Source organism: Balaenoptera physalus, assembly GCF_965194825.1.
Source record: "Balaenoptera physalus genome assembly, chromosome: 1".
NCBI classification, from domain to species: domain Eukaryota; kingdom Metazoa; phylum Chordata; class Mammalia; order Artiodactyla; family Balaenopteridae; genus Balaenoptera; species Balaenoptera physalus.
Genome location: NC_138882.1, coordinates 121,857,018 through 121,871,938, shown reverse-complemented (window position 1 = coordinate 121,871,938; position 14,921 = coordinate 121,857,018). Strand labels below are relative to the sequence as shown.

At 44.5% G+C, this 14,921-nt stretch overlaps 1 protein-coding gene across 5 annotated transcripts in view; it reads right to left on the bottom strand.

The window, feature by feature from the left end:
- Positions 1-14,921, bottom strand: part of MCOLN2 (mucolipin TRP cation channel 2) — a 63,872-nt gene that overhangs the window by 19,420 nt on the left and 29,531 nt on the right. For all 5 annotated transcript variants that reach the window (XM_082410341.1, XM_082410338.1, XM_082410339.1 and 2 more), the window contains exons 5-11: positions 11,818-11,902; positions 11,617-11,713; positions 9,776-9,875; positions 4,964-5,076; positions 3,618-3,767; positions 2,139-2,240; positions 1,913-2,035 (exon numbers count right to left, since the gene is read on the bottom strand). In XM_082410341.1, the coding sequence (XP_082266467.1) occupies positions 1,913-2,035; positions 2,139-2,240; positions 3,618-3,767; positions 4,964-5,076; positions 9,776-9,875; positions 11,617-11,713; positions 11,818-11,902 (770 nt within the window). The remainder of the gene's footprint in view (positions 1-1,912; positions 2,036-2,138; positions 2,241-3,617; positions 3,768-4,963; positions 5,077-9,775; positions 9,876-11,616; positions 11,714-11,817; positions 11,903-14,921) is intronic.

Genomic DNA, 14,921 nt, shown 5'->3' with positions numbered 1-14,921 from the left:
TGAAAGGACAGAACTGAACATATGAAAATGCAGTCAGACTGACAAAGCAGACAACATCATTTTTCACAAGGTAACCTTGATGCACACTGAAAGAAATAAGACTGATTACTTGGCTTTCCTCTCACGGTTGATCTACTCTTGAGTCAGACTGAATGCTCTCTTGTAATGGTCTGTTTTAGATAATACCAAGAAAAGAAGAAAAGCCCTACAGGGTATTGCTCAAAGCATGTGTATTAGGGTCAGGCAGACCTGGGTGTGCATCCTATCTCTGCCGTTCACTAACTATACAACCTCAGGAAAATTAACATCTTAAGATCGCTATTTTCTGTCAAAGGATAATATTTCCCCACAGGGCTACTGGAAGGGTTAACCTAGCAAGGGAGGTAAAGAACATGGGCACCATATCTATCTAGCACACAGCACTTCAGAATGGTTGCTAGTTTAGTGAAATTCAAGCAACATTTTCTGAGCACCGTCCAGAATAATAATGGTGTAGGGAAGACGGAGGGCAGTGGAGACAGGACCACTTGATTCACTGGCCTCGGAGGCTCAGTATTTATGCCGTGTGGCGCAACACTGCCCTCTAGTGGCAAAAATGTGGCAAAGCAGCCAGACTATAAAGTAAGCAAGGAAGAAAAATGTAAATTTTCCTGGGCACTAAGACAGTTCTCCGGATCAGAGAGATCACATCGAAGAACAATTTTTACTCATGAGTCACCTTTAAAGCAGTGGAATGGAACTGGAAAGCAATACGATTACCAAGATTTACTATTAACCCAGAGATTGGCACTTTGTTGATTATACAGTTTCTCAGATAGGAAAACGGTAATTCTCTTTGGACGTATTAAATGAAATACTTAAAGAGGAGAAAGCCTGGGTGGATGCCAAGTTACTACGATTTATTTTAGTAGGACAATACCGAACGTTTGAGTTTTGTGGATTGCTCGATTTTTGTGAAGAGTTTGTAAACTAGATTTGACCGTGTTTTGTTCAATGCAACTATCAAGGTCAAAACTTAAGGCCGAGCTGTTATACCAGCATCATTATATTTTTATTTCTCTCCCTGTAGAGCACCTAAGCCAAGATAACAGTACTCTGGGCTATTGACGAGATTAAATGAGAGAGAAGAGAGAAATGCTTAGTACAGCATCAAGTGCTAGCTGCTATTATTTTTATTTTTGTTGTTTCTGTTGTTCCAACTGCCAGAGGCCCATGGAAGAAAAACTGTAAGATGCAATCACTGCTTTTACTTTTTTTGGTTTGAAAACAAGGCCTACCTAATTTCATTTCCTGCTATATCTTTGAATCAAATTTATCATTTTAAAACAAGAACATCTGAACATAACTTTGATGTCCTTGAGATTATGATACTGACTGAAGTCCAGCAAGAGTTTAGAATTCAGATACTGACCTTTAATAAGGTACTAAGAGGACACTGAAAGCAAAACCACCTGCAAGATGTGTTATCATTTTAATCATAAACCTAACATGGTCATTCTGGGCAGTGTTTATCCTCCTCCAGTCTCCTCCGTTAATTTGGATGAAAACCTTAATACTTTGAATTAGAAAGATTTTGTAATACTTTTCCTCATTTAATTTTCATTTTTATTGTAGTGATCTCACGTCCAAACACTTCTTATTTGGTGACTGGCTGGGTTACTGTGTGACCCCTTAAGCCAGACCTAGACAACCATGAAACGTGCTCTCTGGTTCCCTGCAGTTCTTGTTTCAATATCCCGAAGCCACTTCAATATCCGGAAAACGGAAAGAAAAAGAAAACCGATGCAAAGATACGTGCTTACTGATGTCCAGGGTATGTGCTGGAGAAAAGTGGGATGAAGGTCAGTGCTGGAAACCCACATTTAAGGGTCTCAAGTGCTTCATGTGCAGAAGGAAGAATTAGGCTACACACCTTGTCATGATATGGTCCTAAGACAATCCAGCCGCAGAAGGTGTAACCCAGATAGATCATACCGGCACACGCGCAGAAGCGAAGAACTTTTGGCAGTGAGGCTTGCATTGTTAAAATGAGCACCTGAAAAAAATCAGCACAATGGGGGGGAATTAAAAAGTAGCTACTAGAGCCCAAAGAAATGGACCTCAACCCCAGTGGTGCCACCCAACAGCCATATCCTTACATTATACGCTTGGAAGTAACCCAAGTATCTGATGACGCCAACCCAGACAAAGAGCGTGGATGTTCCAAGCAAAATGCTGCACAGATCGTAATTTGTGAGATTCTAGGGAATGAAAAAACAGACGTGAGTAAAATATTCTACTCCACTCAGCTTATGAACCTCACTTTAAACTGACTGGAGAAGAATGGACCGCCTGCTTCTCTACAGTGATTCTGAGAGTTTTTAAACTGAAGAAGGAAATAATAGAGAGCACAATTCCAAATGTGTTCCTCATTTCCTTTTAGTATTAAGATTGGTTGAACTGAATTCTTGTTCAAATAATATCCTGAAATAGAAATTGCATTTACCACTGACCTAGGCACTAAAGCACATAAACTAATGGTGTTCGTTAAATATCAATCAATACCTTTCAGCTACTTTTCAAAGAACGCTCCAACGTGATTCGCTAACAGTTCCTGCTCTCAAGGACTCTGAGGAGACACACACACAAGCGTAAGACTAATACAATACGCTGCGTGCAGTGAGAGACACAGTGCTGGGCTTGTCATGGAGGGCTACCCGAGGGCGTGACCCCAGGGCAGTGCTGGGCCTGGAGGACAGGCTAGGGGAGTCTTGCAAGCAAACGGAGAGAGGCTGAACAGGGCCCGGTGCTGAGAGCCCACAAGACTGGCCAGAGGGGCAGCACTGAAGGGTCAGGGAGAGCGAGGGCGGGAGAGGAAGGCAGAGCTAGATCATGAGCACCCTGGAGGCCACGCTGAAGAAAGGCCACTTCATCCCAAAGGGGGTCCCTGAGGCAGAAAGGATTGTCACAGCAAGACAGACACTCCCAGAAAAATGACTCTGACAGCTGTGTGAATGGCTGCGAGGGGTATAAGCTGAAGGCGGGACAACAATGAGGCAGCTGCAGCGATCTGGGTGAGAGAGGAAGACGGCCTGAAGGGAGCCGAAGCAGTCAGGGTGGACCTCCCTCGAGGCCAGGAGGGAAGGCTGGTAAGATTTGCTAGCTGACGGCCGAGCACGGAGGAGAGGAGTCAAGACTTAGGAGACTACATCGACTAAGTTACCCAAAGAGCCAGGCGCCTAGAGGCACTCAAATATTCCTGCCCTCGCGCCATCCATCAGAGCCCCCATCAATCATGGATGGGCACCTCGGCTCTTGACGTGATTGGTTCATGGGCCAGCTGCTGCTTTTGCAACTTAAACAAGCAAACAAAGCCTGCCCAAACAACTAGTCTTCTCAAACTTCAGTTCCTATTCTGAAGATGCTGTCAAATTTCCTAGAGGCTATTCATAGGAGTATCACCTTCCACAGAACATCTGCTTCCTCATTTTCCCTTCATGAGAAACCAAGTCAGAGGAGGCTTCCATTTTATGGGCGTGAGAAAAGAGAAAACCTGAGAATCACTGCATATCTTACGGTATTTGAGACCATCCAGAAGAACAGAAAGATCAGAAGATTTACAATGGGTTGCCGCTTACCTTGGCTTTAATTTCCATTTTTAATATGGATCCAATTATTGTCATTAGGTCGCTGATAATCACCAGGATATACCATCTGTTGATGAACTCCCACTGGTCGGCGCTACACACACATCGCTTGTACTTCTCCAGGAAGAAATCTAAGAATCTCTGCGGCAAACGTTTTAAAAAGCATTTCTTACAAACCACACTGCCCTCTGGAAGGAGAAAAGCGCAAAACAGCGCTCTCGCCTGTCCAAAGACACGGCATTGCCTTTTCCAACGTGACGGACCCTCACTTGGAGGGTCGAGAGTACAGCCCACACCTTCCTCCACCATCCACCCCGGCTAGAGGTGAGCATGCCAGTTAACTAAGTGACTCAAACGCTCAATGCTGTGCTCTCACTCCAACAGACTCTTGTTGAAATAGCTAACACAGAGCACATTCCAAACACTTCACATATTCTCAACGCACTCAACCAGACAACCCTACGAACTAGGCACCACGGACACTTCTTTCCAGAGGAGGCAACTGAGACATGGGGCGGCCAAGCCAGGACTTGAGTGCAGGCAGTCCGGCCCCCGAGCGTGTGCTCCCAATGTGCCACCCTCGCATCGGCAGAACCCAGACCCTGGCTTTGGATTCAGAGTATCAAGGGGCTTGTGGGGTGGGGGAGGGTGGCTAAGAGAAGTGGATATTTACAAAACAAATCGACACAGGTCAAGCCCTGGAAAAATAGAATGTAGACTGCTTCCTTCCTCTACATATGGTATTCTGATGACTTCCTATGTCCACTGACCCCAGTCTGTATTTACATACATGCCACACACCAGAATAAGATTTGTGGTGAGCTAGAGTATATATTCACAAGAGCCCTAAGGGTAAAAAGGTAAAATGAAACTCAGGGAAGAATTTTTAAACTAGTTTAAATAATAGAATAAAGTCTTTTATGCTTCATTATAACCCATTTACCATGCCTCCCTGTCAGAATGAACTCTGATTTGAAGACAAAAGATGAAACCCACACATGTTATTACTCTGTTCTTAAGATCACTCCTGAATTTAAAAGGGTCTCATTTATTCTAGAAGCATTCAAAGGCTTGATCATTCACCACTGTGTATCTGTGCTTATTAGCTCAGGTTTAAGCAGGATAATTGTCTGATTCCACCTGACATGTCGGGAGCTTTGACTCACTCTCTACACCCCAGGTTGAAAATGCCTCGTAGGGGGACAGTCATTCAAAGGAATACAATTCAGTCAAGGGTCCCAGAAAGGGCAGGATGACCCAATGTCAAGGCCCCACTGTTTGGACAAACTGCAGGCGGAGGTCAGGAAGGGAGGGAGGAAATTCCAACACACACTTACCTTTCGTAACCTTAGACCAAGAACAATGGATCTTGTGCACAGAATAAGAGATGCCAAGCAAATCACAATGACAAATGCATCAAACACCAGGACATACTGAGTATTTTTCTGAACTGAGAAACGAAAACAGAATTCAAATGTCAAACACACCTTACTTGGGAATAATTTCCAAACAAGATGGCAGCTGGAAAATAAGATCAAATGATAAACGCTTTAACATCAGAAACAAATCACACTGCACTCATTCAGAGGTTCACAAACAATGTAATCATTCCCTGAGGTCGAGTTATACGTTTAAAAACATATAAATTCTTAACAGATGTACTAAAGAATTCAGTAGAAGGTGGTCCATTTGGGCTCCATTCAAAAGAGGCAAAACTACTGACATACTCTGAGTTCTTCCACATAAAAACAAACATCAAGCTCTCCATTAATGGGGGAACACACGTTTTAAAGTCCCACCACTCAGAATCCCCATTTCTGCTTCTCAACCTTACTCTGTACTTTCCCAGCGAAGAGTGACAGTTCAATACGCTTTTTCTGCATGTGGGAAAAATCACTTCTTAGAATGAAAGTAAGGAGAGTAGTAATCAGATTTTTACCTTGGAACACAGTAACACAGGGAATGTACTGGAGGAAGATGAAACTGTAAACTTCGCTTCTCTCAGACTTCATGGTATTGTCCCAAATCCCAACCACGGCTCTCCCCTGCCCAGCCCCTGCTCACCTGCTGTGGTCTCATCACCTGCTGCCTGCTGCTTTCTCCCGGCCCCCACCTTCCCCACCCTGAGGCCACTCTCTTCCTCCTTCCCTGCTCCTACCAGGCGCTGGAGCTCTCTCCCTCCCTCTCTGCTCTCTCTCTTTCTTGCCTCAGGGACTTTGCACATGCTGATCCCTCTGCCTGGAACAGCACCCCCTCTCCATCACACATGGGGATTATTCAGCCTTGGGTTTCAGATTGAGTATCTTCCTCCCCAGAACAGAACAGGACAATTCCCTAAATTCCCATCCCCATCAGCCCTCCCCCCAATACCCTATCGTAGCCCTGTCCATAAGTATACACACCTATATCTCCATTTACTCCCCTCTGCTTGATGGTCACTGAACTTAGAGTTGTGTCTTCAAAGACAGCACAGCAAGGAGCACAGAGACAGTGTGAAATGAAAAAGGACACGGTCTCTGGAGCCTGAGACCTGGGTCTGAATCTCTGCCCTGCACTCAGAAGCTGTGGGGCCTTGGGGAAGTTGCCTCAGTTTCCTCATCCAAAAAATGGGTAGAATGAAAAAATACCTATATTATAGGGCTGTTGTGAGGGTTAAATAAGTTCACACATGGAAGCACTTGGAGCAGCCCCATGCACACAAGAACAGCAAACTCAGTGGTTATTATATCATTCAATGTCCATCTCCCCCCCCAACATGATTGGCTCTGGGAGGCAGGGACCGGGTGTGTTTCATTCAGCATGACAGTGCCTGTGCTTATGTGTGTCCCCATAATGCTTCAGTACGCTTACAGATAAGTGCAGAGACCCCAGCAGAGCAAAGGAAGACCACTGAATAATCTAAGTCAGAACTCGTGATGGTCTGAGCGAACTTAGAGGCAGAGAAGGCACACAAAGATAAGGCACAAAGTGGCAAAAGATGAAGAAGAGAGACTCGACCTGGTCTTTAATGGGACTTAGGGAGTAAGGAAGGACTGACCGAGAATGACTCCTTTTCTGTCTTGGGTCAACTGAGCTCAGTCTGGACATTCATGACAAGAGCGGACAACTTGGTGGCAGCCGAAACCATGGGTGTGGACACAGTCACTCAGAGAGACGACAGAGCGGAATGCAGACTAGGAAGGATGGGAAGGCGGGGGTGGCAATGTTTGGGAATTAGGAGAGGAGATGCACTCAGGAACCAGACGGAGAAAGGCCAGGGGAGAAGGAAGCAGCGCTGGGGACAGGCAACCTTCAGGAGAGTCTAAAGTCAGGGTGTTCCACAGCGACATCTCCGCAGAGAAGGCATTTAAGAGAAAGATGGGAGTGTGTCCACGGATTTAGAAATAACGGCGCCGTGAGCGACCATGGCACGGGTGTCTGAGGGCACCTCATCCTAACCCTAAGTGGGTTAGGAGCATGGCCAGCGAGTAAATGTAATTCACTGAGCGAGTCATTTAGCCTTGCTAAGCTTCAGGTGCCTCGGGTACCAAATGGGAGCACAGCTGTACCAGCTTCACGCGCTGTCAGGAAATCAGGTCGAACGATCCCTGCCGAGTGCTTGTCAGTGTCTCGTACGGAGCACTTACATCCACCTTTGGCCGTTTCACCCTTCACAAGTTTAAGTTATCTGGAGAGACCACCTAATGGGTAGGTAAGAAAACAACCTGACCAAAACCCAAGACCATTTTTTTGTGGGGGGAGCCATGGAATGAGGCAGAGGGAAGAGGGGCGGTTCTCGGGAAGATGGGACCGAAATCTTAAAAAATGCAAGAACAGCCTCGAGTACCTTCCTTTCTGACCTATAACCAGAACGAAATTTCTAAGATTACTTGAATTGGGCCTTATTTACAGATGAGAAAACTGAGGCCCAGAACTAGGAAGACAAACCGTCCCTCCTAACAGAGAAATCAGTATTGTATTGTTTCGGTTTGATTTATTGAGAAGACTAGTGTGATGTGGCTACAAAAAGTATCTTATAAACATCATAACTGCTTTCTTCTTCTACTGAAATTATGTTATTCTCACAGGAACAGTTCCTAAACCTGGGTTTGTATAACACTAGTCCAGAGAGATGCCTCTGGAAATGTGGTTAAGAAAATCCTACCCCACTCAGTCCTTCCAGGGGCCTGAGAAGTCCCACACACACCACCACTGCCGCCTGTGTGACCCTAACCAGGGCTTCCCACACTTACTAAACCCCATTTCCCTGGGACATACGTTTACATCACCCATCAGTGGGGAGTCCTGTCCATCAGTACCTACCTCCTCCAGCTCCCATGCCCAAATGGCTACATTTATAAAATCAAGTTAATGTGAAGATTAGTGGCACACTGGGCATGGGTATTAGAAGTCAGAAAAGGCAACTTCAAGTTTGTATGTAAAAATGCGCATTCCCTTATGTTTCACCTTGAGATAACATAGGTAATGACAAGAAGGAGAGAGAACCTTCAAGGTAAGCACATGGATGTGAATGAACCTCAGCATGTTTTGCAAATTGCACAAGGATCCCACCAGATGTCACCCTTGCCTTTGTTCTACTCCCCCAGAGCCAGGGCAATCAATCCACCAGACAGCTTCCTATACAAGAAAAAAAAAAAAAAAATCCATTTCCTAAGCTGGTTTCCAAACTTCAGCTTTGTAAGACTTGTCACATCATCTTAAATTTGTGCTCTCCTAGTGATGGCGCAGCCCTGGGAGAAGCATATATAAATGTCAGTGCTTCTAGCTGTGAGATTGTGTTTCTCCTCACTGGCCACGGGAGGGAGCCAGAGCGCCTCTCTTCTGAGCAAAGGCCAGGACAGCTCCCCAATATTATAAGGACGCCCGTGGAGAGGAAGGAAACCTTGTCCTGGCAAACGTGTTTGACTGACTAACTTATTTGGTCAAATGACTATACCAAACCATATTTCCTATATGACAAGGGTTAGCTTTTATCACATAAAATGGCTGCAGCCTACACTCGGACTTGGAAGACACGTGTCTGACCTGTGTGTTTCTGCTGGGGAGATTGTGTCTGCTGAGGAAGAGTATGCACTTTTTAACAGAAACTAAAACTGTGTACTCTGATGAGAGGCTGGAGTCAGCTAATGGGACTAAAAAGCCAAAACCTCAAAATCATCAGGACATATTATGCAACCGAAAAGCAACAGGCCACAAACTGAGTCTAATTTAAAACTAATATAAAATAGTTAGGAACCACAGGTATTTTACATTTTATTTTGTTCTGATAATCTGGTCAAAGGCAGGTTCAGTTAAACAAAACTTGTAAATGAAAAAATACTGATCACCAATCATTAACATCATCCCAACACCCCACCGCCCCCCGCAGTGAGAATGGGGTCTGAGTAGCCCACTTTAGTCTGTGGATCAGGAGGTATTTCCTGAGTAATGACTGAGTAAATGACCCAGGTTTGTCCAGGCTGCTCTCTAGGCTCTGAAGGCCTTGATCCCACTCCACTGTCACAGGCTCAGATCAAATCATACCTTCTCCAAGAAGCACTGCTGGACTCCATGTCTCACTCTGTCCCCATCAAAATGAACCTTTGCTTTCTTGATCCTCATATCTTCTGTGCCTCCACCACTTACTCCTAGTCAGGACACGCTAGAGATTTTATAAGCATGCCAGTGCCCCTCACGAAGGCGTTTTCTTTCTTTTCCAGAGCGCCTACAATTACTGTGTGCCAACTGTTGTTCTCAGTGCTCTGCTTTACATACTCATTTAATACTCAACATCCCGGAAGGTAAGTACTATTATTACCTCCATTTTGCGGAGAAGGACCCTGAGACACAGAGAGGTTAAGCAATGTGTCCAAGATCACAGGCACAGGAAACAACCAAAACTCGAACCCAGCTAGTCTGGCTCCAGAAACTGCTCTTAACCGCTGGGCCACATGACCTCTCCTACAAGGTCTGTAATCAACATTTGCTGAATTGAACAAAAATGCAAAGCTTCGGGGTATGCTTAACAGAAGCGAATGCTCAAAGTGTGGTTTTTTGGAGCCCTTTATTCTTATCATCATCCAAACAAACCATTTATATACCCCAAATCCCAAAATGAAGTGATAAAAATCTTCCATAATCCACAATGGGCAAGCATATAACATACTTACTAGATCCGGAGATGTTCAAGTCCTTACATTCCTCGATGTTAGCGTCACTGTCAAAGTAGATTTTGATTTTGCCACTGTGAGCTTTATTGTCAAAGATAATCTGGAGACACAAATTGATGATGAGGTTATGGCCCAGCAGAAAGTATGACTGGTTAGATCAATTCTGCTTAAAATATCAATGGCATCCAGATAGCGTGCTGATCCAAAGAGAGTTAGACTGATGAAAATGTCCTCATCACATGATTCCTTCACAACTTCTTATTGTTAATGAAAAAATGTGGTCCAAAGGGGGAATACATGAAATTCTACTAAAAGTACATTCGGATTCAGAGAAATTCTAAAGCAAAACAGCCAACCAGTCCAAAGAACAAAAATGAGAATTCACCACCAATTTTTGACGAGAGAACACAAAGACCTCATTTATTACACTGAATGGAATTTACAAGCATTTGCCTTAATTTTTAGTCCTTTGGGTATGAAACTCTAGATTTTTACTAGGCTAGAAATTATTTTTCTATTTGCTTCAAACGCTATATATATGTTCTCAGAAGTGCTACATGTGCTTTCAGAAGTGCTACATGTGCTTTCAGAAGTGGCAAAGATTGCTCCAGGGTTATGGGTTGAATTTAAGATTTCCAAATGCCCTCAATCTTCCACATTATGTTTCAAGCATTTAAAGTTTATAAGTGAAATATGCAGAGTATTTTAGGGGCTTTCCTGGGGGAAAATGAGGCCTTGAATGCCAGGGCTAGTGGAAGTTTGGTCCTAGCTCATAGGTATAGAAATGAGGTCTGTATAGCTTAATTCTCGAATCTCTGGTTTGGTCATAACGATATTCTTAGATTACACTGAGAATGTGTAATGTGCACGTGGCTTATGCTCAAAGATGTTCAGGCACCTGTGGGTTTAATCATAGATCACATATACGTTCAGCTCTCCAAGCTCTTTGCCTTGCCTTGGATTTCATAATGCGTTTTGTAATGTGTGGGTCACCCCAGGGAGATTAATCATGCTACTCTCTGGGGGAGACATTCTTCCTGACTACATGTCACAATTTATAATTACTTTAATTTTTTTGTTGACTTGTTTTTCTATCTCTTCCACTAGGCTGTAAGCTTCCTGAGGGCCATGGTACCTCTAGAGCATGGCAACTTGCCTGCTGCCTCGTAGGGACTCATTGAGCATTTAGCGATTGTTGTTGAATGAAGCATGCTTCTGAATTGCTAAAACAGCAGCTACATATAACGTCCAATTGAGCATTCAGCTCTGCCCATCAAGAAACATGAAAGAAGGAAGGGAGGGAGAGAGGAAGGGAGTAAGGGAGGGAGGGAGGGACAAAGGAAGGAAGGAAGGAAAGAAGGAAGGAAGGAAGGAAGGGAGGAAGGAAGTCCATGGCACATGCCTGCCCCTCCCAAAATAAAAGCTGCAGCAATTGATCCTTTGCAGATTGGCCTTCAGACCAAGGGGGCACTTTCTGCCTTGAGGTCTGAAAACATTTGCTACAACATTTGCAAAGACCTTCCTTCGAAGGTGGGAAAAACATTATAGGCACTTAAAACACAGGTCATAAGCTATTTTTAAAAATGTATTACGAGAGTAGGAAGTCAAAGTCCACTTTGAAAACTCTTTTCAACTCAAAAATCTAGTTTTAAAAAGTTGGAATGGGCTTGTATCATTTTTAGAAGTCATGGCCTCTAGACCAACGATGCTATAAAGTGGCATTAAAACTGTTTTAAACAAAACTGCATCAAACACATCTATAGGCAGATGTGCTTTGCACTCTGCACCTACAAAAGGAGTAGAGAAAAATGATTAAATGGCTTAGTAAAATAGACACTTGCCGTATTCTGAAAGATGTAACAGTCTGGTAGCTCTCGGGAATGAATCGTCTGCAGGTCAATGCCTTTGAGATGAAAGGAGATTTCAACTTGCAAGAGGCTGAATAAAAAATATTACAAGGTATAAATTGCCACAGTCTTTCTACCCTACTCTCCTTTCCCCATCTACGTCTCCTGCGCAATGAGACTTTAAAGCATATTTACCGATAAAATTCCAGTCTGAAGAATGATGAGTTCTTCCAGTCCTGAGGGTTCTTGGAGAGGGTCTGCAGGTCTAGGTGAATGCAGTCTAGGGCCATGAAAAAACCACAGTGACTGTCAGGCAAGAATCAGATGCTAAAACCAGTGGGCCGAAGTGTGATGAGAGCAGGAGACTCAACAAGTTCCAAAGGATCTCTCCACAGAATACTTATTAATCACAACAGGGAAACCAGTAACTTTACAGTGGGGAACCTGGCAGATCCCATCCTAGCCACGTGATCAAAGTTAACATCACCAGGATTGAGATAAAGAGACATCATGTGCTTCCTGAAATAACATACCATTTGGGTGGTATTTCTGCCCCAAATGCGTAACCTCAATCTAGGCACAAAGAAACAGGAAAACTAGGGGCTTCCCTGGTGGCGTGGTGGTTAAGAATCCGCCTGCCAATGTAGGCGACGCGGGTTCGACCCCTGGTCTGGGAAGATCCCACGTGCCATGGAGCAACTAATCCCGTGCGCCACAACTACTGAAGTCCACGTGCCTAGAGCCCGTGCTCCGCAACAAGAGAAGCCACCACAATGAGAAGCCCGCGCACCACAGCGAAGAGTAGCCCCTACTCGTGGCAACTAGAGAAAGCCTGTGTGCAGCGACGAAGACCCAATGCAGCCAAAAATAAAAATAAATAAATAAATGTATTTTTTAAAAACCCACAAAAACCAGGGGGGACTTCCCTGGTGGCACAGTGGTTAAGAATCCATCTGCCAATGCAGGGGACACGGGTTCAAGCCCTCGCCCAGGAAGACCCCACATGCCGTGGAGCAACTAAGCCCGTGCGCCACAACTACTGAGCCTGCGCTCTAGAGCCTGCGAGCCACAACTACTGAGCCCGCGTGCCACAACTACTGAAGCCTGTGCGCCTAGAGCCCGTGAGCCACAACTACTGAAGCCTGCGCGCCTAGAGCCTGTGCTCCGCAACAAGAGAAGCCACCGCAATGAGAAGCCCACGCACCGCAACGAAGAGTAGCCCCCATTCGCCGCAACTAGAGAAAGCCCATGTGCAGCAACAAAGACCCAGCACAGCCAAAAATAAATTAATTAATTAAAAAAAAAAAAAAGAAAAACAGGAAAACTCAAGGGAGGGACATTCTACTCTAAAAATGTCAAGATCATTAAAAAAAAAAAAAAAAAGCCAAGAACTCAATTTTTCTCCAGATTATAGGAGACTAAAGATACATGACAACTAAATGCAATATGTGATCTTGGACCAGGGAGGTTAGGCATGGCTTTTGCTATAGATAATGTTAGGGCAATTGATGAAATATGAATAGGGTTTGTAGATTATAGTATCACGTCCATGTTAACTCATGCTTTTGAGCACTGTTCGGTGGTTATAAGGAGCATGATCTTGTTTGGGGAGATGCACACAAGTATTTAGAGGTAGGGGCATTGTGTCTGCACCTTAGTCTCCTATATTTCAGGAGAAATTTTTTTATGTAGGAAAAATGATAAAGCAAATGTGGTAAAATGTTTGCATTTGGGAAAGTTAGATGAAAGGTATACAAGGACATCTTTGTGCTATTTGGCAACTTTTCTGTTTAGTCCGATACTTTTCCAAAAAAAAAAAAATTAAGAGAAAGAAAGGAACTTAGATTGTATTCAAATAAAAATAAATTATGAGCTGTAAACTGTAAAAGAATGATTCCAAGAGCCGCACATAAAAATTAGTCTCACTATTGTGTAGCCTAACACCTTGGCAGGAAACCGAGGAGGTCTGGAGACAATGAACACCTTTCATGGTCAACGCCCTTCAAGGTCACTCAGCCCTGATGCCAGAACTGGTGTGAACCAGCCTGGCTGACTCTCACCTGGGCTGCTGCTGCCCACTTTGTGCTGCCTCAAAAATGGAAAAGTCAGGGCCTCCTGCAGTGCCTGACACTCAGTAGGTGCTTGAGAACCCGGGTAGGCCCTATGGCTTGTTCTCTGAGAATCTTCTCTCACAGTTTGACTCTTTATTTGCTTATCTATCTCCTCAACTAGAAGATAAGGTCCTTGAGAGCAAGGGCACAACTGCTGTGGCTGTTGAACACCCATTGCCTAGTATATAGGACACTCAAAATACGGAGGACACACTTACACTTTATGACAATCAGGCATCCTGGGCCAAAAACAAGGACATGGAGCTGAATGGACAGCTCAACAGCCACAATATTTAAGAAAGGCAGGTGTCAGAGGGGGTGCCTCCCTGTGTTTGGCAAATGGACCATTAGTATCAAGAAACAATTCAATGTTGGTTTTCCTGACTGGGCCTTGATTGATACAGTGAGGGCAGTTGATCAAAAGAAACTTTTTTTATAGGAGACTAAAGATAGGATGATAAAGATAGCAAAAACATACAGGGATTTACTCTCTGCCAGGCACTGTGCTCGGGGCTTTATATGTTCTCTCATTTAATGCATCATCCTGTTTAACCCCCGAAGCAACCCTGTGAGAGATACACTATTGTTGCCATTTTACAGATGGACAAACCAAGGCACAGAGAGGCCAAGAAACTTCCTCAAGGTCACACAGCTAGCTGGTGGCCAACCAGAATTTAAATCCACATGTGCTCAGTTCCAGAGCCTGAGCTCTTCACCAGTACACTGATGAGGCTGGCCTCTGAGCACCTATTTCAGAAACTCAAAAGGCCCAGGCTCCCTACCTGACTCATTCACTTATTCAGTAAATATTTACTGAAAGCTTTCAGGGGCCAGGCATTGTGCCAGGCACTGAAGGTAGAGCAATGAACGAGACAGACGAGGTCTGTATGGAGCTCACACTGTAGTGGGGGAGATAAACCAAGAGTGAAAAAATATACATAAGACAATTTCACGGTGTGCACAGTACTGCCAAGACACAGTGAAGTGATGGAGGTTAAGTGGGTGGGGAGGCCCTACCTGAGGAGAACTGTTGGGAAGGGCTCTGCGGCGCTGGGGCTGTTTAAACCAACACCTGAGGGAGGAAGGAGACCCAGCTGAGCACAGATCCAGGGGGAGCTCTCCGGGCAGGACAAAAGTGAGCACTAAGTCCCAGGCAAGAAAGAGCCTGACTTGTTCAACAAACAGCAA